General features: G+C 36.4%; 1 protein-coding gene across 4 annotated transcripts in view; it reads left to right on the top strand.

Moving 5' to 3' along the window:
- Positions 1 to 27,626, top strand: part of LOC128579199 (probable ubiquitin carboxyl-terminal hydrolase FAF-X) — a 294,928-nt gene that overhangs the window by 215,012 nt on the left and 52,290 nt on the right. For all 4 annotated transcript variants that reach the window (XM_053581415.1, XM_053581416.1, XM_053581414.1 and 1 more), the window contains 11 exons: positions 359 to 701; positions 2,015 to 2,110; positions 3,443 to 3,654; positions 4,735 to 4,975; positions 5,301 to 5,450; positions 6,210 to 6,330; positions 12,208 to 12,338; positions 12,781 to 13,059; positions 22,466 to 22,591; positions 23,848 to 23,973; positions 25,859 to 26,028. In XM_053581415.1, the coding sequence (XP_053437390.1) occupies positions 359 to 701; positions 2,015 to 2,110; positions 3,443 to 3,654; positions 4,735 to 4,975; positions 5,301 to 5,450; positions 6,210 to 6,330; positions 12,208 to 12,338; positions 12,781 to 13,059; positions 22,466 to 22,591; positions 23,848 to 23,973; positions 25,859 to 26,028 (1,995 nt within the window). The remainder of the gene's footprint in view (positions 1 to 358; positions 702 to 2,014; positions 2,111 to 3,442; positions 3,655 to 4,734; positions 4,976 to 5,300; positions 5,451 to 6,209; positions 6,331 to 12,207; positions 12,339 to 12,780; positions 13,060 to 22,465; positions 22,592 to 23,847; positions 23,974 to 25,858; positions 26,029 to 27,626) is intronic.

Raw genomic sequence — 27,626 nt, 5'->3', positions numbered from 1 at the left:
AACGTCATTTAGTCTAATACCTTATTTTCCAAAGAAATTATTCATCAGGAAGTTAAATTAGTTATTCAGAAGGTGAACTTTGGGAAGGCAGAGGGAAAGTTTTATTATTTAGGTCCAAGTACCTGGCAAAGTTACTGATACCTTTTAGTTGGCTAATAATATGCTTGTTAAATAAATGACTTAGTAATATGGCTTATTTTTAATTCCAGATAATGTGGTTAAGAAATGTGTTTGAAAGAATTAATATTTTTAAGCTATAAAGCTATAATTATGGAAAAGTGTTATTTTATATGTATTGAAACAACTTTTTGGTGATAAAATTATGTAGACAGTAATTACTCATTTATGTTTTTCCAAGATTTTTATTGAAGGATGGCCAGCTATGGCTCTGTGCTCCTCAGGCGAAACAAATATGGAAGTGCTTGGCAGAGAATGCAGTATATCTTTGTGATCGTGAAGCCTGTTTTAAGTGGTATTCTAAATTAATGGGTGATGAACCAGACTTAGATCCTGATATTAATAAGGACTTCTTTGAAAGTAATGTGCTTCAACTTGATCCTTCCCTGTTAACTGAAAATGGAATGAAATGTTTTGAAAGATTTTTCAAAGCTGTGAATTGTCGAGAAGGGAAATTAGTATCAAAAAGAAGAGCCTATATGATGGATGATTTGGAATTAATAGGATTAGACTACCTTTGGGGGGTAAGTGAAAAATAGTTTGTTTGCCAACATTGTGCCAAAGCTGGCTTTTAAAATAAAGAACTATTAATTTTGTCTGAGAATTATGTTATTCAGTTTTGATGCTTATCCTAGAAATGTAGAGGTATGAGGGTAATTTATCTTTAGCTTCTTGTTATGTTACTTATATTTATTGGTGGGTTTCTTTTCCACTCACACATCTGTTGTCCCTCTCAAAAGTACAGAAGTACAGTAACCATCATCTATCTACACATCTTTTATTCTGCCTTAATGAAAGTTATTGTTTTTCCTGATTTTTATAAGATACATCTGATGAACTGAAGAAAGTATTATTTAGGAAATGATTTTGGATTAATATCTTTATTGACACTACTTGTGATATACAGTAAAACTTACATATATTGACCATCCAAGGGACTATAGCAAACTGGTCAACATATGGAGGTGGTCAACATAAGGATCTAGGCCCAACCTACTGGTATATATATGTGGTGCATAACCAGTCTATGGAAATTTGGTCAACTTATGAAGGTGGTCAACTATGAAAATTCTAATATTTTTAAATAGGTGGAAAGTAAAAGGTAATGTGCTTATAAAGCATTTTAAAAATTCTAACCTGTTTGTTGCACTTTATATTTCAGCTATTTATTTAGTTAATTTTGTGGATAAATTTTAGGTAGACCAAGATATTTGTTATGGGATATTCCTTTGAAATCAGTGCGTTTCAAATATTCCAGGAGTAACCACTATAAATTTAAAAAATGATACAAAACTAGTTGAAGTAAGACAGGAAAGCTTTGATTTCTCTGCTCAGTTTCCCATTATTCCTTTCTTTCTTACCTCTTAAAACTTCTTAGAGGTTATTCCTGAGATAACTATTAAAGCTTGAGTATTTTAATCACATTATAGTTTGAAAACTAGTAATTTATTACATAATTGGTAAAGATGTAAGTAAGTACGTTTCTGGAGGATGCTAGCCAGATCTTTGTGATAAATAGTATTTCACATACTTTTTAAAGCTTGTTCGAATTACCACTTTAACCCCCAGGTTAGCCACTAAACTGCAGTTAAATCATATTGGTGCAAGTATTTTGTGTCCTTTTCATTCTTAAACAGATTGCTTTATTCAGAAGATTTGTATTTTAGTTTTTCTTCAATTTTTAAGTTTACTTTTGTATATTTTAATATGATATAAGAATCAAAATCAGTATAGATTATTAAAGATGATATTAGCAGTAATTGAGGGTATGATTTAAATTTAAGTGCCAGATTAAAATATATCTTGAATAATATTAATATAATTTTTTTGGAACTAGGTTGTGATTCAGAGTAATGATGATATTGCCAACAGAGCTATAGACCTTCTTAAAGAGATGTATACAAACCTTGGCCCAAGGTTAAAGGTCAATCAGGTGAGGATGAAAGTCTATAAAAATTTCAACTGTAATTAGGTTAAAACCATCTTCTGGGTGGCGCCTGTGGCTCAAGGAGTAGGGCGCCAGTCCCATATGCCAGAGGTGGCGGGTTCAAACCCAGCCCCGGCCAAAAAATAAATTAATTAATTAATTAAAAAAAAAAAAAAAAAAAACATCTTGTGCTTACTGTACTTTTTAACTTTTTCTTTTTTTTTTTTTTGATTTTTGGCTGGGGCTAGGTTTGAACCTGCCACCTCCGGCATATGGGACCGGCACCCTACTCCTTGACCACAGGTGCCACCCATTACTGTACTTTTTAAAATTGGAATTAAGTAGAAAATTGATTTTTAACTCTTGACAATAATATTTCTTAAGTATTTAATCTGTATTTGTCTTTTGCAATGCTAAACTAAAGCAATTTTGCTTTAAAAGTTATCCTTCAGTGAATGGAGTTATTTTGAATATAATTACTATTGTATGTTGAGATGGCAAAAATTTTGACTTAATTTGTTTAACATTAGTCCAGAGTCCGGATATTAATTTTTTTAAATATAATTAATTTATACTTTTTTTTTTTTTTTTTTTGTAGAGACAAGAGTCTCACTGTACCTCCCTCAGGTAGAGTGCCGTGGCGTCACATGGCTCACAGCAACCTCCAACTCTTGGGCTTACGCGATTCTCTTGCCTCAGCCTCCTGAGCATCTGGGACTACAGGTGCCCGCCACAACGCCTGGCTATTTTTTTGTTGCAGTTTGGCCTGGGCTGGGCTTGAACCTGCCACCTTTGGCATATGGGGCCGGCGCCCTATTCACTGAGCCACAGGCGCCACCCAATTTATACTTTCTTATTTTTTTATTATTAGGTTCCTATTAGGAAACTTAAGTTTTATTACTTGTTAAATATAATTGTGTTTGGGAGTTACCTTCAAATTGAAATGTTACTGTTTTTGGCAAGGCATGGTGATTCACACCTGTAGTCCCAGCATTTAGGAGGCTGAGGCAGGTGGATTGCCTGAGCTCAGGAGTTGGAGACAGGCTTGAGCAAGAGTGAGATCCCATCTGTAAAAATAGCTAGGCATTGTGGCCTATGTTCTCAAGCTACTCAGGAGGCTAAGGCAAGAGGATCTGTTGAGCCCAAGAGTTTGAGGTTGTTGTGAGCTATGACACCCTGGCACTCTACCAAAGGGAGACAAAGTGAGATCCTGTCTCAAAAAAAAAAAAAAAAAGAAAGAAAAGAAATGTTACTGCTTTTGATTAGATGGACATTATGTTTCATTATTTAAATTTGTATGCAACTTGAACTATCCTTACATGGCCTATTGATGTGTAGGTGATTATCCATGAAGACTTTATTCAATCTTGTTTTGATCGTTTGAAAGCCTCATATGATACACTGTGTGTTTTGGATGGTGACAAAGACAGTATTAATTGTGCAAGACAGGAAGCCATTCGAATGGTTAGAGTATTAACGGTTTTAAAGGAATATATAAATGAATGTGACAGTGATTATCATGAGGAAAGGATGATTCTACCAATGTCAAGGTATGTAAGAAGTTGATTCCTGTAGTTAATTTGCAGTTGTTTGATTTTTAAAGGCAATTTTTATTACTATAATACATAAGTTAAAAGGAAAGTAGGGCACAATTTAATTTTTGAATTTTGATGTCCTTTCCTTTTTAAAAATTCTTTGTATCTTAATTTTTTTTTTTTTAAATAGACACTCTATAATAGGATAGGTTTTATTTTGATTTATATTTTGGCAAAAAATTCTTGTTACCAAAGAGTTTTTGTTTAATTTTTCCAAAGTGTTATCACATTAATGTGGTGCTGTTATTTTAAAGTTGTTGGTTTGTATTTTGTATTCATCCATTATGACAAGAAACATTTTTAAATGCCCTCTGTTAAAATGACTTTAAATTTAAAGACTAAGTACTATAAATAATCAGAAAATTTAATAATCATATTTTAATAATTTACTATAATCATACAATTATAAAGTTTAAGTTACTAAATTATTTATTAAGAATTTAAATGGGATTTATAGTTTCAGGGAAAATTTAGAGAATAATCACCATCAGGTTTTCTTTTTAAGTTTGATCACTTTTGTAGCGGAAAAATTGTAAAATTGCTTCTGGAATATTTTTTATTTTGTATCTGACTCTGAAAAGACAATGTACCAAGATTATACCATTTTGGGGTGAATTTTGATGGCTTAATAATTCTTCAGTAGAAACATGATTTTATACCACTTGTAATGTTTTCAAGCTGAAACTCATCTTCAGATTTGAAGATTAGTGAATTGAAATATTGTCATTTAAAAATAACTGTTACTCTTCTCCCTGTTGTGACAATTCATTGTAAGCAGAAACCTTTTGTTTTGCATCCATAGAGACAAGGTTAACAGCAACAGAATATGATGATTGGATTTCTAAGATCATAATGTTTAGAGTTTAAAAGAAGTATAATGTTGCTCTTAAGATCCTAAAACCAAAATACCTTTCTTTAATTGTCATCTTGTTATTTACAAGAAAATAAGAAGTTCCCAGGTTTATTTTCTTGGCAATCTGCTATATGTGATTCTGCCCTTTTTTTCATTCTTTTTAATTTAAAATTTTTTTTCAGAGCATTCCGTGGCAAACATCTCTCTCTTATAGTTCGATTTCCAAACCAGGGCAGACAAGTTGATGACTTGGACATTTGGTCTCACACTAATGATACTGTTGGTTCAGTGCGACGATGTATTCTCAATCGGATTAAAGCCAATATAGCCCATACAAAAATTGAACTTTTTGTGGGTGGGGAGCTGATAGATTCTGAAGATGACAGAAAGCTAATTGGACAGTTAAATTTAAAAGATAAATCAGTAAGTACATAATAATTTTTAGATACTTCTTCAGAATTAAGTGTTGTGTTGGTTATTATAATACAACATAATTGTGTATTGGTTATACAATAAGTGTTAATTATTGAGTATATAACCATTGTGTACAAGCTTCTGTGTCGGTATTTGGCTTGTAATTCCAAGCAAGATAGACATTACACAAGTTGAAGTATAGTGGAGGAAATAAACTTAAATGGGTATGTTCGACAGTACTTTTTAAAATGTATTTGTAAAATTAAAGCTTAAGATATGTTTTAGGAGTCAGTTTTGCCTTGACTTTGCTATTAAAAGATACTGTCATTTTTAGCTAATTACAGCGAAACTTACACAAGTAAATTCCAACATGACTTCAAGTCCTGATAGCTCTTCTGATTCCTCAACTGGCTCTCCAGGAAACCGTTGTAATCACTACAGTGATGGTCCCAATCCAGAAGTAGAAAGTTGTTTGCCTGGGGTGGTGAGTAACTGTTGTATGCAAGGCATTATACTCTTTTGGGGGAAATATGAAAAAAATGTGTGGAATGGTTCTTTTTTGAGGAGCTTACAGTTCTCTAAGGACAAGACAGAATGTCAGATAACTCTTTTAACTATAAACCTCTAAGTGAATCCTTAATTGTTAGAATTATACTACCTAGATAGATTTGTAATAGTTGAATTATACTATTAAATATTTAACTGTGGAGTATACTGTTGGATATTAGTCTAATTTTCAGAGAGAAATATAATGTACTTATCCAGATTCCTGCTTATACACCTAAAGAATAACAAATTATGTATTTTCCTGGCCCTTATAATACTTGTGTGCCTACAATTATACCTGTCACTCTATTATGAAAGGGATTTGGATTCCTGCAACAATTAGATTAAATTGGAATTTTTATTCATTCCTTAATGGAGTTTGGGTACCTATTGTGTAAAAATCATCTGAGAACCATGTGAAACTATCGTTTAGAAAATAGCAGAAAGACCTTTTCAAAAAAAATTACTCAAAATGGCTTAGGAAGCACAATAAAAACTACTTTAAATTGGCATCATGATGAATGAATGGATTTTTGAAAGTTAAAATGATCATTTGGAAGGCAAATTGGCAAATATATGTACATGCAAAGATGTGGTTGAACAGTGGAAAACTTGCTTTGGGGATAGTGACTTACTTTGATAAATGAAACTTTTTTGTCCTAATCACAGTAAATATTTTGTTCATTGTATATCCTAGATAATGTCTCTGCAACCCAGATATATTTCTTTCCTTTGGCAAGTTGCGGACTTGGGTAGTAACCTGGATATGCCATCTCTTAGAGATGGAGCAAGAGTACTCATGAAACTCATGCCACCAGGTGAGAAATTCAACTCTAATCTAAACAAAAAAACTCATAAGTGCTGGATGATAACAGAAGAGGAAATATTATCTGGCACTGTTAGCTCACTAACATCTGGTATGTCCAAATATTTTACACAAGAAATACCTGCTGATGAATGACAGTGACCATAGGACATAAACACCTTTCACAAGTTAAACTGGTTTTTCTACCTGAGTTTCTGCTCTTTACATACCATTGCCATCATTAGTTTGGACAAGTTTTAGGAGATTTCATTCAGGATGTGCTGAGTTAATGTTCCTTCAATTTCTTTGAACTTGTTCTGGTCAAACCTGTTTTACTAAGTCTGTGCACAGAGGCTAAATATTCAGTTAATTTGAATTAACTGATATGATATTTATATCGATATATTGACTTAACACAGTTGAGTCACAGATATCACTGATGCTTTTCACAAGCTGCTTTTGAGAAGCGTCATTGATATCTACTAGCTCATCACAGGCCCACAAAAATCACTGAAAGTCGTTTACCTTCTTTTTGTTCTTGTTCTTTTACTATAGTAAAACTTTGCTACATGATAGTTATTTATAAATGTAAAATTAGGTAACATTAATTACATTCACAATGTTGTACTATTTCTGGTGCCCTGTGTTTTAATTGGCTTTTCTATTGCTTCAAGCAATTATTCTTCCATAAAAATAAATAATCTTAAACAAGGTATTTTTCCTCTGGACACATTTTTCACTTACTGCATTGAAGCATAATTTAATAATTTCACAATGGCTTTCATTTCTTGGCCTGTAAACTGATAGGACAGTTTCCAGACCTATTTTCTGAATTGGCCATTTTCCCAAGTACTGATTTCTTGTACTGTAAAATGGTGTTATGCACATGTAGAAGCCAAGATCAGGGCTTTACACATTCATTCCTTTATTGGTACTCCTATCCCTCGAGATAGAAGTATGATTTTATATATTCACATACACATTATTAAGCGTGAAATGTCTGATTTCCTTAAGTACTAAGTTTGACAGTAGAGATCACTGACATTTCACTTTGACATCTGTTGGAGTGTTTTTTTCTTTTCTTTTCTTTTCTTTTTTTTTTTTTTTTTTTGAGACAGAGCGTCAAGCTGTCACCCTGGGTAGAGTGCTGTGGCATCACTGCTCATAGCAACCTCCAACTCCTGGGCTTCAGCGATTCTCTTGCCTCAGCCTTCAAGTACCTGGGACCACAGGTGCCCACCACAATGCCTAGTTATTTTTTGGTTGCAGCCGTCATTGTTGTTTGGCGGGCTGGGCTGGATTCGAACCGCTAGCTCAAGTGTATATGGCTGTTTGAGCCACAGGCACCAAACCTTTTGTTTTGTTTTTATTGTGAAGACACATCCTCATTCTTTCAAATGCTTCCTTTGGTTTGTATTATTTTTCACATACTTTAGAGCAATTTTTGTGCATTCATGGCTAAATCAAAAATATGTGTTATTTTTGAATATGAATTCTATTGTGGACAGCTGGAAACATCAACAAAGTGTTTGGGATGTATGTGACTAATGAATGCGCACTTTAATGATTTGTGATTTTAATCTTGAAAATGAGCCAGCTGGGCAACCTGAAGCAAATCCATCTCAACATACACATGAATTAGCAGCAAAGTTTCACATTATTGTTCAAAAAATATCATACCAGGCGGCGCCTGTGGCTCAGCGAGTAGGGCGCCAGCCCCATATGCCGAGGTGGCAGGTTCAAACCCAACCCCGGCCAAACTGCAATAAAAAAATAGCCGGGCGTTGTGGTGGGCGCCTGTAGTCCCAGCTGCTCGGGAGGCTGAGGCAAGAGAATCGCGTAAGCCCAAGAGATGGAAGTTGCTGTGAGCCATGTGATGCCACGGTACAGTGAGACTCTGTCTCTACCAGAAAAAAAAAAAAAAATATATCATACCATTTGAAACAAATCAGCAAGGTAAAGAATCTGGATAGATTGCCACCTCGTTAATTAAACAAATGTCAGAAGAGTAATTGTCTCAAAGCTTGTGTTTCTTTGCTGTCAGAACATAAAGATGAACCTTTTCTACACTTGTATTAAGTTTGGTGAAAAATGGATTCTTTGTGATAATCACAAGCATTCAGCACAATGATTGGTTAAAGATGAAGTCCCAAAACAAGTCCAAAACCCAATAGGCATCAAAACAGCTAGTAGTGCCTGGTTTTATCCACTACAGCTTTATGAAACCTGGTCTGTCAGTTAGAGCAGATGTTTATTGCAACCACCGGATGATATGATGAAGATCTTTGTGATTAAATAGTCGAGAAGGGTCAGAACAAGCCAGTCCTTTTTCAGAACAACACTGTCATATAGACAGTGCTGCTAAAACTACAGATACTGGACCTGAAAACTTGATGTCATCGGTATATTCACCAGATAGCGCATCAGTTGACTACCTCTTTCTCCAGGCCTTGGACCACTTCTTCCAAGGAAAAATACCCAATTCTCAATAAGCTATGGAAAATGCCTTTCACAATTTCCTTGCCACTCACTCCCCAGGCTGCTTTGCTGAAATCTGTGTCAGTAGGCATATACCTTGATTAATTGGTCTGCTTCTTGTTTGAAATGTAACAAATTGTATTTCAGACATTTCAGATCCACTGACCTAAAATGTATTAGATTTTTAGATTTTGTTTCCTAGTTCATATAAAACTTATGTTTTTATTATACTGTACCCTGTTAAGTGTGTGATTGTATTATGTCTAAGAAGTACACATCCTTTTTTTTTTTTAATTTTCTTTCTTTTTTTGGCCGGGGCTGGGTTTGAACCCACCACCTCCGACATATGGCACCGGCGCCCTACTCCTTGAGCCATAGGCGCCACCCAGAAGTACACATCTTAATTGTAAGGTACTTTATTTGTTAAAAATGCTAATAACTGAGTCTTCAATTAGCTCTAAATTTTTTTGATTGTGGAAGGTCTTGCCTCCAGATTGAAGACTGCTGACAAAGCAAGTTGGTGGTTGTTGAAGATTATAGAGTGGCTGTATCAGTTTCTTAACAAAAGGCAACTGTGATGTTTGCTGCATCAATTGGCTTCCTTTAACAAAAGATTTTTATGTGGCACGTGATGATATTTGATAGCATTTTACCTGTAGTGAATAGCTTCCAAAACTGGAATCAATTCTTTCAAAACCTGTTGCTGCTGTATCAACTAAGCCAATGTGACATATTCTAAATCCTTTATTACATTTCAACAATATTAATAGCATTAAGAGGAATAGATTCCATGTCAAGAAACCTTTTTCTCTGTCCATAAGAAATAGCTCCTCATCTATTCAGATTTTTTTTTTTTTTGGCCGGGGCTGGGTTTGAACCCACCACCTGCGGCATATGGGACCGGCAACCTACTCCTTGAGCCACAGGCGCCGCCCCATCCATTCAGATTTTATTATGAGATTTCAACAATTCAATCACCTCTTTAGGCTTCTGTTATAGTGCTAGTAGTCTTCTTCCACTGATCTTGAACCCTTCACAATGTCCAGTGTCTTCCAAACTTGTAGTTAATATTGATATTTTCATTTCATCCCGTGAATCATGAATATTCCTAATAGCATGTAAAGTATTGAGCCTGTTATTCTCAAGAGAATATTATAGCAAATTTGATCTTTTATCACAGTGGTCCCCTTTCATTTGGCACCAGGGAATAATTTCATGGAAGACAGTTTTTCTACTGAGCAGGGTGGAGTGTGGGGGATGGTTTCAGGATGATTCATGCACATTACTTTATTTATTGTGTACTTTATTATTTTTATTATTACATTGAAATGTATAATGAAATAATTATATAATTCACCATAATAAAGAGTCTATGGGAGCCCTGAGCTTGTTTTCCTATAACTAGATAGTCCTATCTGGGGTGATGGGAAACATCTGAAGTGTGTGGCTTCCTTGGTTAGCCACTTGGCACATTTTATATAAAGTTAGCTTTGAGAATATGAATCATCTATTGAAATGAAGCTGAAATTTAAGTTGGACTCTTGGTATTTTCATTTAAATGCCATTTTTATTTTGTTGGCACTCTTAAGAGTCTTCTGTTGTCTTATCATTGTGTTTTTCCCCCTTTTCCAAGAAGCCCTCCAGCATTGTCTGTTTTTTACTCATTTTTGCTAGGGTTAGCTCGTGGACTTATAAGTACTCTGACTTAACGCCTACCACCAGATGTAGTTTGTTACTTGCCTCTGACTGATAGGGTTTTTTTTTTTTTGGTTTTTTTTTGTAGAGACAGAGTCTCACTTTATGGCCCTTGGTAGAGTGCCATGGCCTCACACAGCTCACAGCAACCTCCAACTCCTGGGCTTAAGCGATTCTCTTGCCTCAGCCTCCCGAGTAGCTGGGACTACAGGCGCCCGCCACAACGCCCGGCTATTTTTTGGCTGCAGTTTGGCCAGGGCCGGGTTTGAACCCGCCACCCTCGGTATATGGGGCCGACGCCCTACGGACTGAGCCACAGGCGCCGCCCCTGATAGGGTTTTTTAAATGTGTCTGCAAGCAGTTGATTTATTATGGTCTCTGCTGTCACACCTTCTGCTAATGACAATCTGTATTAGCAGCCACTCCCTAGCCATCACCACCTCAGCTCCACCTCAGATCATCAGGCAATAAAGTTAAAATGAGCCACAACTTAGATCCCTCAATGCATAGTTTACAGTAGGAGTGAGGTCCTATGAGAATTGAATACTGCTGCTGATTGACAGGAGGCAGCACTCAGACAGTGATGTGAGCAATGAGGAATGGCTATGAATACAGATGGATGCTTCAATTGCCGACCACTGTTACCCACCTCCAATATAGCTGGATTCCTAATAGGCCACAGAGTAGTACTGTCCCAGGAGTTGGGGACCATAGTTAATGTCAGATGACTAAAACTTTCCTCTTACCTTATCTGTAAAGCTGTTTCATTTTCTTATTCTTGTGTGCTTTCTAAAAGTACTTTTAATTTTCATCAAGAACTTTTTAAATTTTGCTTTTCACAAGTTGGCTTTTGGGCCAGTTCTAGCTTTTGGTTTGTATTGCCTTTTAGTATTGTTTTCTCAAAAAGCTTAATCACTAGCTTTTTACTCAAAGTGAGAGATAAGGGGCTATTTTAACTTGAGTACTTACCTGTTACTGACAGATTATTTATTGGCCTAATTTTAATATTATTTTGAATAAGGGAATTGGAAGGCTGAAGAAGAGGGAGAAAAATGTGGAAATGGTTATTTAATACAAACGTTAAAACATATGCAACATTTATCAGTTAAGTGTGCCATTTTTTAACGACCAATTCATTGTGCCCCTGGAGCGATTACAATAATATCAAAGATCACAAAGCGATATTATAATGGATATTATAATAGTTAAAATTTTGAAATACTGTCAGAATTACCAAAATGTAACATGGAGACATGAAATGAGTGGGTGCTATAAGAACATCGCCAGTAGATTTTCTCAATGCAAAGTTACTACAAATTTGCACTATATGTAAATAGGATCTGTTACTCATACAAAAATCAAATGCAACAAAATAGTTTATGCAGACTGTGAGATAACACCAGTATTTCTGATTGCAGTGCAATTTTCTGTCTATACTTACTGAATCTTCTGTCTGATACAGTGAGGAACCTGGTTCCCTATTCTTTAATATATCTATTTATTTGATTAGTCTTGTAACTACCATTTTATCTGTGTACCCTGCACAAATACCCTCTCTTTTATTTAGTTAAGTTAGGCTTTTCTTATAGCTCAGTTTAAATGAGATTTATGGATATTATTTTATATTTAAGGTAATACTCTTCAAAATAGCAAATGTCAAATATTAAGAATATGTGAGTTATGTTTTGCTTTAGTCTGTGTCTTTTTCTCTTTGCAGATAGCACAACTATAGAAAAATTAAGATCTATTTGTTTGGACCATGCAAAACTTGGAGAAAGCAACACTGGTCCATCTCTTGACTCGCTTTTCTTTGGTCCTTCTGCCTCCCAAGTTCTATACCTAACAGAGGTTGGTTTTTTTCCTTTGCAAAAATATAATTTTTACATTATACAATAATATTAAGAATAATGGCTCACACTTGTAATCCTATCAGTCTGGGAGGAGTGAGGTGGGAGGATTTTCTTGAGTTCAGAAGTTTGAAACCAGCCAGAGTAATGGCAAGACTATCTCCACTAAAATAGAAAAATTCACTGGGCATGGTGATGTGTGCCTTTATTCCCTGCTACTTCAGAGGCTGTAGAAAGATTACTGGAGGCTAGGAATCTGAGGTTGCAGTGAGGTATGATTATACCATTGTACTCACCCATGCAGACAGAGCATTTAAGATTTTACAGAAATGTTTTTAAATTGTCAACAATTGACTACCAATGAGGAACTAGATATTACTAAAAATATTTTAATATTTTTTAAACTTTTAATATAATCTACTTTTTTTTTTTTTTTATTTCAGGTAGTTTATGCGTTGTTAATGCCTGCTGGTGCACCTCTGGTTGATGGTTCCTCTGACTTTCAGTTTCATTTCTTGAAAAGTGGTGGCTTACCCCTTGTGCTGAGTATGCTAATAAGAAATAACTTCTTACCAAATACAGATATGGAAACACGAAGAGAGGCTTACTTGAATGCTCTTAAAATAGCAAAACTATTGTTAACTGCAATTGGCTATGGCCATGTTCGAGCTGTAGCAGAAGCTTGTCAGCCAGTTGTAGATGGTGCAGACCCTGTAACACCGGTAATAAATTTTTCTTCTTAACATTTAATTTTTATTTTTTATTTTATTTTTTTTTTCCTTTTTTTTTTTTTTATTGTTGGGGATTCATTGAGGGTACAATAAGCCAGTTACACTGATTGCAATTGTTAGGTAAAGTCCCTCTTGCAATCATGTCTTGTCCCCATAAAGTGTGACACACACTAAGGCCCCACCCCCCTCCCTCCATCCCTCTTTCTGCTTCCCCCCCCATAAACTTAATTGTCATTAATTGTCCTCATATCAAGATTGAGTACATAGGATTCATGCTTCTCCATTTTTGTGATGCTTTACTAAGAATAATGTCTTCCACTTCCATCCAGGTTAATACGAAGGATGTAAAGTCTCCATTTTTTTTAATGGCTGAATAGTATTCCATGGTATACATATACCACAGCTTGTTAATCCATTCCTGGATTGGTGGGCATTTAGGCTGTTTCCACATTTTGGCAATGGTAAATTGAGCTGCAATAAACAGTCTAGTACAAGTGTCCTTATGATAAAAGGATTTCTTTCCTTCTGGGTAGATGCCCAGTAATGGGATTGCAGGATCGAATGGGAGGTCTAGGTTGAGTGCTTTGAGGTTTCTCCAGACTTCCTTCCAGAAAGGTTGTACCAGTTTGCAGTCCCACCAGCAGTGTAAAAGTGTTCCCTTCTCTCCACATCCACGCCAGCATCTGCAGTTTTGAGATTTTGTGATGTGGGCCATTCTTACTGGAGTTAGATGATATCTCAGGATTGTTTTGATTTGCATTTCTCTAATATATAGAGATGATGAACATTTTTTCATGTGTTTGTTAGACATTCGTCTGTCATCTTTAGAGAAAGTTCTATTCATGTCTCTTGCCCATTGATATAAGGGATTGTTGGCTTTTTTCATGTGGATTAATTTGAGTTCTCTATAGATCCTGGTTATCAAGCTTTTGTTTTGATTGAAAATATGCAAATATCCTTTCCCATTGTGTAGGTTGTCTCTTTGCTTTGGTTATTGTGTCCTTAGCTGTACAGAAGCTTTTCAGTTTAATGAAGTCCCATTTGTTTATTTTTGTTGTTGTTGCAATTGCCATGGCAGTCTTCTTCATGAAGTCTTCCCCCAGGCCAGTATCTTCCAGTGTTTTTCCTATGCTTTCTTGGAGGATTTTTATTGTTTCATGCCTTAAATTTAAGTCCTTTATCCATCTTGAATCAATTTTTGTGAGTGGGGAAAGGTGTGGGGCCAGTTTCAGTCTTTTACATGTAGACATCCAGTTCTCCCAACACCATTTATTGAATAGGGAGTCTTTCCCCCAAGGTAAGTTCTTGTTTGGTTTATCAAAGATTAGGTGGTTGTAAGATGTTAGTTTCATTTCTTGGTGTTCAATTCGATTCCAAGTGTCTATGTCTCTGTTTTTGTGCCAGTACCATGCTGTCTTGACCACTATGGCTTTGTAGTACAGACTAAAATCTGGTATGCTGATGCCCCCAGCTTTATTTTTGTTACTAAGAACTGCCTTAGCTATACGGGGTTTTTTCCGGTTCCATACAAAACGGAGAATCATTTTTTCCAAATCTTGAAAGTACGATGTAGGTACTTTGATAGGAATGGCATTGAATAGGTAGATAGCTTTGGGAAGTATAGACATTTTAACAATGTTGATTCTTCCCATCCATGAGCATGGTATGTTCTTCCATTTGTTAATATCCTCTGCTATTTCCTTTCTGAGGATTTCATAGTTTCTTTATAGAGGTCCTTCACCTCCTTCGTTAGGTATATTCCTAGGTATTTCATTTTCTTTGAAACTATGGTGAAGGGAGTTGTGTCCTTAATTAGCTTCTCATCTTGACTGTTATTGGTGTATACAAAGGCTACTGACTTGTGGACATTGATTTTATATCCTGAAACATTACTGTATTTTTTGATGACTTCTAGGAGTCTTGTGTTTGAGTCTTTGGGGTTCTCTAAGTATAAGATCATGTCATCGGCAAAGAGGGAGAGTTTGACCTCCTCTGCTCCCATTTGGATTCCCTTTATTTCCTTGTCCTGCCTAATTGTATTGGCTAGAACTTCCAACACTATGTTGAATAGTAAAGGTGACAGAGGACAACCTTGTCTGGTTCCAGTTCTAAGAGGAAAAGCTTTCAGTTTTACTCCATTCAGTAAAATATTGGCTGTGGGTTTGTCATAGATAGCTTCAATCAGTTTTAGAAATGTGCCACCTATGCCTATACTCTTCAGTGTTCTAATTAGAAAAGGATGCTGGATTTTATCAAATGCTTTTTCTGCATCTATTGAGAGGATCATATGATCTTTATTTTTGCCTCTGTTAATATGGTGGATAACGTTTATGGACTTGCGTATGTTAAACCAGCCTTGCGTCCCTGGGATGAAGCCTACTTGATCATGATGAATGACTTTTTTGATGATAAGCTGTAATCTATTGGCTAGGATTTTGTTGAGAATTTTTCCATCTATATTCATGAGTGAGATTGCTCTGAAATTCTCCTTTTTGTTTGGGTCTTTTCCTGGTTTTGGTATCAGGGTGATGTTTGCTTCATAGAATGTGTTGGGGAAGATTCCTTCTTCCTCAATTTTTTGGAATAATTTCTGCAGTACAGGAATAAGCTCTTCCTTGAAGGTTTGATAGAATTCTGGAGTGAAGCCATCTGGACCAGGGCATTTTTTAGTTGGAAGCTTTTTTATTGTTTCTTTCATCTCAGTGCTTGAAATTGGTCTGTTCAGGAGGTCTATTTCATCCTGGCTAAGTCCAGGGAGAGGGTGTGATTCCAAATATTGATCCATTTCCTTCACATTGTCAAATTTCTGGGCATAGAGTTTCTGGTAGTATTCAGAGATGATCTCTTGTATCTCTGTGGGATCAGTTGTTATTTCCCCTTTATCGTTTCTGATTGAGGTTATTAGAGATTTTACTTTTCTATTTCTAGTTAGTCTGGCCAATGGTTTATCTATTTTATTTATTTTTTCAAAAAACCAACTCCTTGTTTCATTAATTTTCTGAATGATTCTTTTGTTTTCAATTTCATTGATCTCTGATTTGATTTTGGATATTTCTTTTCTTCTACTGAGTTTAGGCTTAGATTGTTCTTCTTTTTCTAATTCCATAAGATCTCTTGTGAGATTGTTGATGTGCTCTCTTTCTGTTTTTCGAATGTAGGCATCTAAAGCGATGAATTTTCCTCTCAAAACTGCTTTTGCAGTATCCCACAGGTTTTGGTAGCTTGTGTCTTCATTGTTGTTATGCTCAAGGAAGTTAATGATTTCCTGTTTTATTTCTTCCTGCACCCATCTGTTATTCAACAGAAGATTGTTTAATTTCCATGCCTTTGGGTGGGCTTGAGCATTTTTGTTAGAGTTGAGTTCCACCTTTAGTGCCTTATGGTCTGAAAAGATACAAGGTAAAATTTCAATTCTTTTGATTCTGTTGATATTTGTTTTGCGTCCCAGGATATGATCAATTTTGGAGAATGTTCCATGGGGTGATGAGAAGAATGTATATTCTTTATCTTTGGGGTGGAGTGTTCTATATGCGTCTATCAAGCATAGTTGTTCTAGGGTCTCATTTAAATCTCTTACATCTTTGTTCAATTTCTGTTCAGAGGATCTGTCCAGCTCTGTAAGAGGTGTGTTAAAGTCCCCTGTTATGATGGTATTATCAGATATCATATTGCTCAGACTGAGTAAGGTCTGCTTCAAGAATCTGGGAGCATTTAAATTGGGTGCATAAATATTTAGAATTGAAATGTCTTCTTGTTGTAGTTTTCCCTTGACCAATATAAAGTGACCATCTTTGTCTTTTTTGACTTTAGTTGCTTTAAATCCACATGTATCTGAAAATAAGATTGCAACTCCTCTTTTCTTCTGAATTCCATTTGCCTGAAAAATTGTCTTCCAACTCTTGACTCAGAGCTTTCATTTGTCTTTTGAAGCCAGGTGTGTTTCTTGCAGACAGCAAATGGATGGCTTGTGTTTTTTAATCCAGTCAGCCAATCTATGTCTCTTCAGTGGGGAATTCAAGCCATTAACATTTATTGAGATAATTGATAAGTGTGGTAGTATTCTATTCTTCTTATTTTGTGAGAGTGCATTGCTTAGTTTTATCTTTTGCATCAGTGTGGAGGTTAGGTTTTGTCCTTTGATTTCTGAGTTCTTACTTTGCTGCTGATCCATTGTGGTGGTCAGTGTGCAGAACAGGTTGAAGTATTTCCTGTAGAGCTGGTCTTGTTGTGGCGAATTTCCTCAATGTTTGTATATCCGTAAATGATTTGATTTCTCCGTCAATTTTGAAGCTTAGCTTAGCAGGGTACAGAATTCTGGGCTGTTAATTGTTCTGTTTAAGTAGATTAAAGGTAGATGACCATTGTCTTCTTGCTTGGAAAGTTTCATTAGAGAAGTCTGCGGTCACTCTGATGGATTTGCCCCTGTAGGTCAACTGGCGCTTACTCCTGGCAGCTTGCAGAATCTTTTCTTTTGTCTTGACTTTGGACAGGTTCATCACAATGTGTCTTGGAGAAGCTCGGTTAGAGTTGAGGCGACCCGGGGTAGGATATCCCTCTGAAAGCAGTGTGTCAGACTCTTTGGTGATGTTTGGGAAATTTTCTTTTATAATATTCTCTAGTATGGCTTCCATTCCTCTGGGGCATTCTTCTTCCCCTTCTGGAATTCCTATAACTCGTATGTTGGAACGCTTCATAAAGTCCCATAATTCTGACAGTGAACGTTCTGCTTTCTCTCTCTTCTTTTCTGCCTCTTTTACTGTCTGAGTTATCTCAAGAACTTTGTCTTCTACCTCTGAAATTCTTTCTTCTGCATGGTCTAACCTGTTGCTGATACTTTCCATTGTATCTTTAAGTTCCCTAATTGACTGTTTCAGTTCCTTCAGCTCTGCTATATCCTTTTTATATTCTTCATATCGTTCATCTCTTATTTGATTCTGTTTTTGGATTTCCTTTTGGTTATTTTCCACTTTATTAGCAATTTCCTTCATTGTTTCCGTCATTTCTTTCATTGTTTTCAACATGTGTATTCTAAATTCCCTTTCTGTCATTCCTAACATTTCTATACTGGTGGAATGATCTGCAGTAGCTACCTCATGGTCCCTTGGTGGGGTTGTTCTAGACTGGTTCTTCATGTTGCCTGGAGTTTTCTGCTGATTCTTCCTCATGAGTGATTTCTTTTATCTGTTTCCTTGCCCTAATTTTCCTTTCACTTCCTCTTGCTCTTAAGTTCTTGTGCCTGTGGACTGGGTGCTTGACCACTGTCTGGTGAGTCTTCTCCTTCCAGGGTTCTTTCCTTTGCTGCAGACAGGTGATGAGGTCAGGCTTAGTGACAGCAAGCACAGCTGGGATTCTTCCTGAGGTCGGTTCCACTGTCACCACGTGGGAGGAACACCCGGCGCTGCAGGCACACAGCTGCGCAAAGAGAGCTCTGGGCAGGGGTCTAATTAACCGATCCGGGAAGGAGCCGCAGCAACAGAGTCCCCGCTGCCTGCACCACTCCACCTTTTCCTCACAGGGTCTGAGGGCCAAGCGTGCCAGTGGCAAACTTCACTCTGAAGACTGTAAAACTAACATTTAATTTTTAAATATAAACTCAATGTTTTTTAAGAAGAATAGCAAATAGAATAGAAAGTATAAAGTATTACTTTAGAGACTCTTCTATTAAGTTATATTTGTATTAACAGTATAAATATTGACTATTGTCTATACCAATTTGAGATGACATTTCAACTCTTTAAATCCTTTTTGACTTTAAGTTGTTTGAAGTCTCTCGGGTGAAGACTTCACCCGAGAGGGTGGCGCCTGTTCTCAAAGGAGTAGGGCCCTGGCCCCATATACCAGAGGTGGAGGGTTCAAACCCAGCCCCGGCTAAAATCTGGAAAAAAAAAAAAAAAAACTTCACCTGAATCTCTTGTTAAATAATATTTGAAAGTTATGTACAGTTGAATCATTATAAAGGAGAAGATTTAATTGCCATGCTGTCAGCCTCTTTTCCACCATGATTCTTTGCTTTGCTCTCATACTTGATATACATAACTAGTTCTCAAGATATGCATAGGTTTGATGCAAAGTTTGAATTCTAACTAAAATAGAGTTCACTTATTTACATTAAAAATGATGGTTTTAATGATGGTTGAAGTTAAAATGGTTCAGGAAATAGAAATGTATATGATTATTAACTTGATATTCTAGAATTATTCTTAATTTTATTATGAGTGTGAAAGTAGTAGTGATTTTGTTTAAAAGTGAAGAGAGTCATCATGCTAAAATATTTCAATCAAAATATTAGACCTGGGGCGGCGCCTGTGGCTCAGTGAGTAGGGCGCCGGCCCCATATGCCGAGGGTGGCCGGTTCAAACCCAGCCCCGGCCAAACTGCAACAAAAAAATAGCCGGGCGTTGTGGCGGGCCCCTGTAGTCCCAGCTACTTGGGAGGCTGAGGCAAGAGAATCGCTTAAGCCCAAGAGTTAGAGGTTGCTGTGAGCTGTGTCAGGCCACGGCACTCTACCCAAGGGCAGTACAGTGAGACTCTGTCTCTACAAAAAAAAAAAAAAATATTAGACCTGAGATTTGCTTCAAAATAATTCTGGAGTTTAATTCTGGGAGATTTGGTGAAAGAAGTTTAGCCCTTTTCTTTTTCTTTTTTTTTTTTTTTTTTGCTTGTACGAAAGGTCTTTATTGATGAGGGGCGGATGTTGCAGGACAACACCAAGGAGGAGTGAGGAAAGAAAGAGAGAGGGGAAAGGTGGGGAGAGACGGAGACCGAGAAAGACAGAGAGAGAGAGGAGGGAGAGAGAGAGGAGCCCTTAATAATCATTGAAGCTAGATCATGGGTAATTAAATATGTTTGAAATTTTCCATTTATAAAAAGGTTTAAAAAAGTAAATAAGCTCTGTACTCAGAAATCCAGAATAGAAATTTGCTAAGCTCTTTCCCTGTCTTAAGTATGTCTGATACTGTCCCCATCCTAAGTTTGTGTTAAAGATTTCATTTCTCCTTTATATATTCTTAAGAAATGTTCCACTAAAGGATATGGATGTACATAACTAGTCTCAAATCTCATTCTACTAGGGAGCTAATATGAAATGAATACTTAAAATATGTTTCTTGTATAAGAATGTCACAATATGAGAAATTAACTAACTACCGAATAAAACTCTAAAATTTTCCCTCATTGCTTTAAAACCTTTTTACACTATTAAGTAAAACATTGTGATACTTTTTTAAAATTATAGTTCTAACTTATATTATTCCTTATATAACATAGGGTTTTTCTGTTCTGAGTTTGGAACAGAAGAGTTTTTGAAAGGTGTATTTGATTCTGCCAGTGTTGAAGTAAATGTAGTGAGGTAAAAATGCCCTTCAGAGAACATTCTTTTTTTTTTTCTGAGACAGAGTCTCACTGTACTGCCCTCAGGTAGAGTGCCGTGGCGTCACATGGCTCACAGCACCCTCTAACTCTTGGGCTTACGCTATTCTCTTGCCTCAGCCTCCCAAGCAGCTGGGACTACAGGCGCCCACCACAACGCCCGGCTATTTTTTGTTGCAGTTTGGCCAGGGCTGGGCTTGAACCCGCCACCCTCGGCATGTGGGGCTGGCGCCCTACTCACTGAGCCACAGGCGCTGCCCTCAGAGAACATTCTTAATGTTTTGTCTTTTGAGTTGTACCAGAGACTGACATATTAATGATGACTTATTTATTGAAACAGTTTCACTTTATCAACCTGGGTAGAGTGCAGTGACACCATCCTAACTCACTGCAACCTTGAATTCCCAGGCTTGCATAGTCCTCTTGCCTTAGCCTCCTGAGTTGGGACTACAGGCACTCTGGCTAACTTTCTATTTTTAGTAGAGTTGGGGTCTTGCTCTTGCTCAGGCTTATCTCAACTCATGAGCTAAAGTGGTCCTGCCTCACCCTTTCAGAGTGCTGGGATTACAGGTGTGAGCCACTGCAGTCTGTCTAATGGTGACTTTAATAAAACAGTTTCAGTGTGAGAACAACTCCCAGAAATAAGACGTTGGTGTGTAAAAATAAACTGTAAGTGGATAAGTAAAACTGAATTAGCAGTTTTAAAACAACATATGTAACTTTTTACTTATTGAACAAAATCTACGTATCTAGTATGTACCTAACAGATATATATTTATTATGTATCTCCTATATGCCAGATTCTCCTAGAGATACAGTGTGATACTAAGCTTATATTATTTCTACACATATGCAAGTTAATTTATTGGAAAATAATGGTGAAAATATGTTGGCCCTTGGGTGCCAGTCATCATGTTTAATCTCATTTAATCATTGAAACAGCCATGTTTGGGTCAATCATTCCTTTTCCTTCTATTTTGTGAGACCCAAACTAATGTGAGAACTTGGTCCAAGATGATAAAAATGAGCTGAAAAATTTTTTTTTTTTTTTGTAGAGACAGAGTCTCACTCTATGGCCCTCGGTAGAGTGCCATGGCATCACACAGCTCACAGCAACCTCCAACTCCTGGGCTTAAGCGATTCTCTTGCCTCAGCCTCCCGAGTAGCTGGGACTACAGGCACCCACCACAACGTCCAGCTGTTTTTTGGTTGCAGTTCAGCTGGGGCTGGGTTTGAACCCGCCACCCTCAGCATATGGGGCCAGCGCCCTACCGACTGAGCCACAGGTGCTGCCCTTGAGCTGAAATTTTAACTCAGTGAAGCAGGCTGTCATTGAAAGTACACATTCACCGCTTTTGCTTCATTGGTTTTTTTCTGTTTAAATATATATATTTTTGTTTGTTTGTTTGTTTTGTTTTATTTTGTTTTTTTTCTTTCACCTGACAAGCAGGTAGGTGAAGAAGATGGAAGGTTAAGCTATGAAAGACTTTAATATGGTTTTGGAATGACCATTAGAGTTCATATTCAGATACAAAATTACCCTTGAACAAAATAACAAACATCCTAAAGACTAAGGGGGAAAGTAGAGATGTAAGTTTACAGATTTTTTTTTAAAGGCCTATTTATTTAGTAATCCCATTTTTCTCCATCACATAATGATAGGCATATTCATCTATTGTAAAGGGAGTATCGAAAGAAGAATCTGTCCAGAGGCATGTAAAATGTTTTGGGTCATTTTTGTAAGTGAAAGTGTAGAAACAATATTGAAGTCATTTTACATGGGAGCGTGCAGAGTATTATCATCCTAAAAGGCAACCAAGTGGTTATTTACAATGTTGGCAATGTGAAACGATTTTTATGCAAACCATCAATTCTATAGGTGGGATAAATGAAGGGATAACATCTAGAAGAAGTGGTGATAGGTGAGGAGCAAATAATTGGTTTGTACAATGCCAAAATTATATACATATTTTTGGCATTAAGTTATGAATGGCTTTTTCCTTGAAGTGAAATTATTAACTTGTTTCAGATTAACCAAGTTACTCATGATCAAGCAGTGCTGCTACAAAGTGCCCTCCAGAGCATTCCTAATCCTTCATCTGAGTGCATGCTTAGAAATGTATCTATCCGACTTGCTCAGCAAATATCTGATGAGGTTAGTATTAAATTTTGAAAGCTGTGGGATTCTAGATGATGCAGATTTACTCATAAGTAAATAAATCTGTCACAATTTGAAGCTAAATATTTTGAGATATTTTAGTCTCTATCTTCATCTTAAATATACTTCTTAATATATATTTAATCAGTTACATTACTAATATTAAGAGGCTAGAAATTAAAAAAAAAATTTAAACAAGCTTTTTCTTTTTACAGCATAATTTAAATTACATAAACTAGGTTAAATTAAATTCTGTTAGATGGTTAAACTATCAAAACATTCCAGAAACAAAATATTATTGTCAGACCCTAAAGTTTTCTGTTATTGTCTGTAGTTTTTACTTCTGTTGCCAGTGGCCTCAGCAGCTGGTCTTTTGTTTTTTCCTTGAGGCCGAGTCTCATTATGTCACTCTTAAGTAGTGTGCCGTGGCATCACAACTCAACAGCAACCTCAAACCCTTAGGCTTAAGTGATTTTCTTATCTTAGCCTCCCAAATAGCTGGGACTACAGGTACCCGCCACAATGCCTGGCTATTTTTTTATTGCAGGTGTCATCACTGTTTGGCAGGCCCAGGCCAGGCTCACACCTGCCAGCCTCTGGTGCAAGTTCTGTAACCACCGTGCTATGGGCACTGAGCCAGCAACTAGCTTTTTATCAGGGTAAAATGGTTTTCATTTATCAGGAAATGGTTTTCGTTTCCCTGTATTTTACACAAATGGAATCATATCCTTTATGTTCTTTTTTGTGTCTTTATTGTATTAATCAGTTACTTTTTAAAGTAATCCATGCTGTTATATATATGTCTGTAGTTTATTCTACTTTGAATAATACTCTATTTTATGGCCATTCCATACATTGTAATCCTTCATCTGACCATGGGCATTTGGATTATTCCTAGTTTTAGTGCTTGTGAGGGTTTTTTATATTTCTTGGGTGAACTTCTGTTACTATGATCTGATAAATCTGATTTTTTCTGTGCTTGAAGATTTATTATGAAAAGTACTTTAATTTTAACCTTGAGTGTACTTTCTGGGGTATATGTGACTTTCATGTGGCAAGTCGTGTTATTATATATTACATAATGTTAGGAAACAAAAAATGGAACCAAGTTACCTTTAGACTTTAAAGGCAACTGAAGCATATTTACTTCTTTTACAGCTGTATCTACAACTTCTTTTGTAAAGAGAAAAATTTTTTTCTAATTATTTGCTTTAATAGTCTGTCAGCACTTTTAATTATTCATTTTCTTATAGGCTTCAAGACATATGCCTGATATTTGTGTAATTAGAGCTATACAAAAAATTATCTGGGCATCAGGATGTGGGGCATTAGAGCTAGTATTTAGCCCTGATGAAGAAATAACTAAAATTTACGAGATGGTAAGAATTCTTACAGAAATCTGTTTCTTTTAAGAAAATATTATTAAATTGTTCATGTAGCTAAATGTTTATGTCTATTACCTTTAAAGGCTAAGACACTCGTATTGAATGGTTTAAAATAAACTGGATAAAATGAAGATAGACAGGGTTTTTGTTTGTTTGTTTCTTTTGTTTTTTTGTAGAGAGAGTTTCACTCTGTCGCCTACAGTAGAGTGCCGTGGCGTCACATAGCCCACAGAAACCTCCAACTCCTGGGCTTAGGTGATTCCCTTGCCTCAGCCTCCCAAGTAGCTGGGATTACAGGTGTCCACTACAACACTCGGCTACTTGTTGTTGTTGTTGCTTTTCGGCCACGGCCAGTTTTAAACCCACCTCGCTGGTATATGGGGCCGGTACCCTGCCCACTAAGCCACAGGCGCCGAGCTCACAATTTTATTTTTATAAATAATTTCCTTAATTTAATAGAAGCCCAGATACAACATCAAAATGTGGATACTCTTCCTGCTTTTTAGTATTCTAAAAGAACCAAGTAAAAATACTTAAGTACTATAATTCCCAAACAGACAACTATCAAAAATTTACATGGGACAGAAAGAAAGAATTAAAGGGAACAGAAAAAGTAGATTCATTATAGTATAGCCATACTCAATTCAAGGAGTTTACATTTTTGAGACAGAGTCTCACTCTGTTATCCTGGGTACAGTGCTATGGTGTCATCATAGCACAAAGCTTCCTAGAACTCCTGGGTTGACAAGCTCCTCTTGTCTTTTCCCCCTGAGTAGCTGGAACTACAGGCATGTGCCACCATGCCCAGCTACTTTGTTCTATTTTTTGTAGAGATAGGGGTCTCACTCTTGCTCAGGTTGGTCTCAAACTCCTGAACTCAAGCATTCATACCACCTCAGCCTCCCAGAATGCTAGCATTACACCCATGAACCACCACAGCCAGCTCAATGAGAAGTTTAAAAAATTAATTATAGAAGAAAATTGTGTCTCGGTGCCCATAGCTTAGTGGTTATGGCACCAGCCACATGCATCGAGGCTGGCAGGTTCGAACACCTCAAGTGACTAAGGTGCCAGCCACATACACATGAGCTGGCGGGTTTGAATCCAGCCTGGACCCACAAAATAATAATAACAGCTGCAACCAAAAAATGGCCAGGTGTTGTGGCAGGCGCTGTGGTCCCAGAGGTAGGAGACTTGCTTTAGCCCAGGAGTTGGAGGTTGCTGTGATCTGTGATGCCACGGTACTCTACCCATGGGGACAGCTTGAGGCTCTGTCTCAAAAAAAAAAAAATGAAATTAAAAATAAAATTGTGTTCAGTTTTCCTATTATATTTATCTGTCCCTAATTTCCTTCTCTACTTAAAAGTGAAAAGCATTGGCATATAGCATTGCTCATCTTCCCTTTTTTTGGAGTATTTGAATACTTACTCTGTCTGGACATATATATATTACTTACATTTTGATGAATAGAAACATATTAATAGTTATTAGCTTCCTATGTGAGTATATGTTAAGTTGCATAAATCTTCCGTAGCTTTCCTGAACGTTGGTATGATATATTTGCTTTTGAATAAGATGGGTTTCCAGGTAGGCTCTGCGAAAGAACTAGTCAAAGACACAATTTAGCTAAAGCAATTCTCTAGAAAGAATTGTGATCAGACCAAACAGTCACCACTGATATTTTGAATAAGAAAGTAATACTTGACTTTCACTGAGTATGCTCCTATAATTTCACCTGTGATACATTCCATAGCCTAAGTAGCTGCACATGACCAACTTGTCTTTAGTGAGTAAGTCATTTTAAATGGTAATTAGAGGGTTTGTAAATTCTTCCCAAAATGTATGTCTATGTAATTTGCTCCTGTTTATAATTTTACAGACTACCAGTGCAAGCAGTGTACCGGATGTGGAAGATGAACAGGTTTGCTGTGAAGCGTTGGAAGTGATGACATTATGTTTTGCTTTAATTCCAACAGCCTTGGATGCACTTAGTAAAGAAAAAGCCTGGCAGACATTCATCATTGACTTACTATTGCACTGTCCTAGCAAGTAAGTCATTTTTAAATGTAATCGGAAGGAAGGCTGACCTATTTTTTTTTAAAGCAGAAATAAATGAATTTTGAAGAAAAGTTATCTCAGATGTCAGATGAGGAAATTTTTCTGATCTGTAAAATACCAGTATATCTAGGAAAATTTTACTTAACATATTCCACCTTATGCAAATTCATATTTGCTTTGCAAATGCAAGCATTATTTTTTAATATATGAGGAAATATATAATTGTGTATTATATATTCATATATATATAGATAGATAGATAGCCACCTTAACCTCTTTTAAGTTAGAATAATTTAGTGGCACAAAATATGTTCACAAAATAGTACAATCACTGATTTCTTCCTCCTCTCTTTCTTTCTTTCCTTTCGTTTCTTTTTTTTTTTTTTTAAGAGACAGAGTCTCAAGCTGTCACCCTGGATAGAGTGCTGTGCCATCACAGATCACAGCCACCTCAAACTCTTGGGCTTAAGTGATTCTTTTGCCTCAGCCTCCCAAGTAGTTGGGACTATAGGAACCCACCACAACACCTGGCAAATTTTTTGTTCTTACAGCTGTTAGTGTTGCTGTAGCTGGCCCAGGCTTGGTTCGAACCCACCAGCCTCTAAAGCATATGTGGCCAGCGCCCTACCCACTGAGCAACAGGCACTGATTTCTATTTCTAGAATTTTCTATCACTCCAAACAAATTGTTTAATCAATAGCTCCAATTTTCAACCTTCTCCTTTCCTTGATAAACTGTAACAACATTTGTCTCTGTGAATTTCCTATTTTAGGTACCTCAAGTGGAAATCACACAAATTTGGACCTCTTTTTTAGCTTAGTTTGATGTTTTCAAGGTTTAAGTTTTAGCATATTATAGAACTTGATTCACATAATAAAGTATTGTATGTATATACCACATTTTATTTATATTTTATCTGTTGGTAGACACTTGGATCATTTTACCTTTTAGCTGTTATGTGTTAATGTGAACATGACTCAGCACTAAAAACTGAGTTCCTACTCTCTGTGCTTTTGTACCTGGAAATGCATATATTGCCATATGGTAATGGTGTTTAATATTTTGGAGATCTACTGAACTCTTTACACAGTTGTTTTACCATTTTGCACTCTCAACATCTATTTACATGGGTTCCAGGTTCTTTACATCCTTTACCTTGCTTAACTATTTGCTCTTTTTCTTTTTTTTTTTTGTTAATGGCCATCCTAATGGGTGTGAAATACGGTATCTCTATGTTTTTGATTTGCATTTCTGTGGAGGCTACTATAGTGATATTGAGAGTCTTTTCATGTGATTGTCAACCATGTATATTTTTTCTGTGGAGAAATAGGTGCTCGGGTTCTTACACCATTATTAGATTAGATCATTTATATTTTTGGTTCTTGAATTTCATGAGTTCTCTGTATGTTATAAACATTAATCCCTTGCCAGATTAATGATTTTCTCTCATTCTACAGATTGTCTTTCACTCCATTGGTGATATGCAAAGGTTTTTAATTTTGATGAAGCCCACTTTATCTACTTTTTCTTTTGTTCTCATGCTTCTCTTGTCCTATGAATATATGGAGACCATTTGAAATCCAAATAAA

The sequence above is a fragment of the Nycticebus coucang genome, chromosome Y, assembly GCF_027406575.1.
Source record: "Nycticebus coucang isolate mNycCou1 chromosome Y, mNycCou1.pri, whole genome shotgun sequence".
In the NCBI taxonomy this organism is placed as follows: Eukaryota; Metazoa; Chordata; class Mammalia; order Primates; family Lorisidae; genus Nycticebus; species Nycticebus coucang.
Note: the sequence above shows the minus strand (reverse complement) of the source record. Positions and strands in the feature narration are given on the sequence as shown.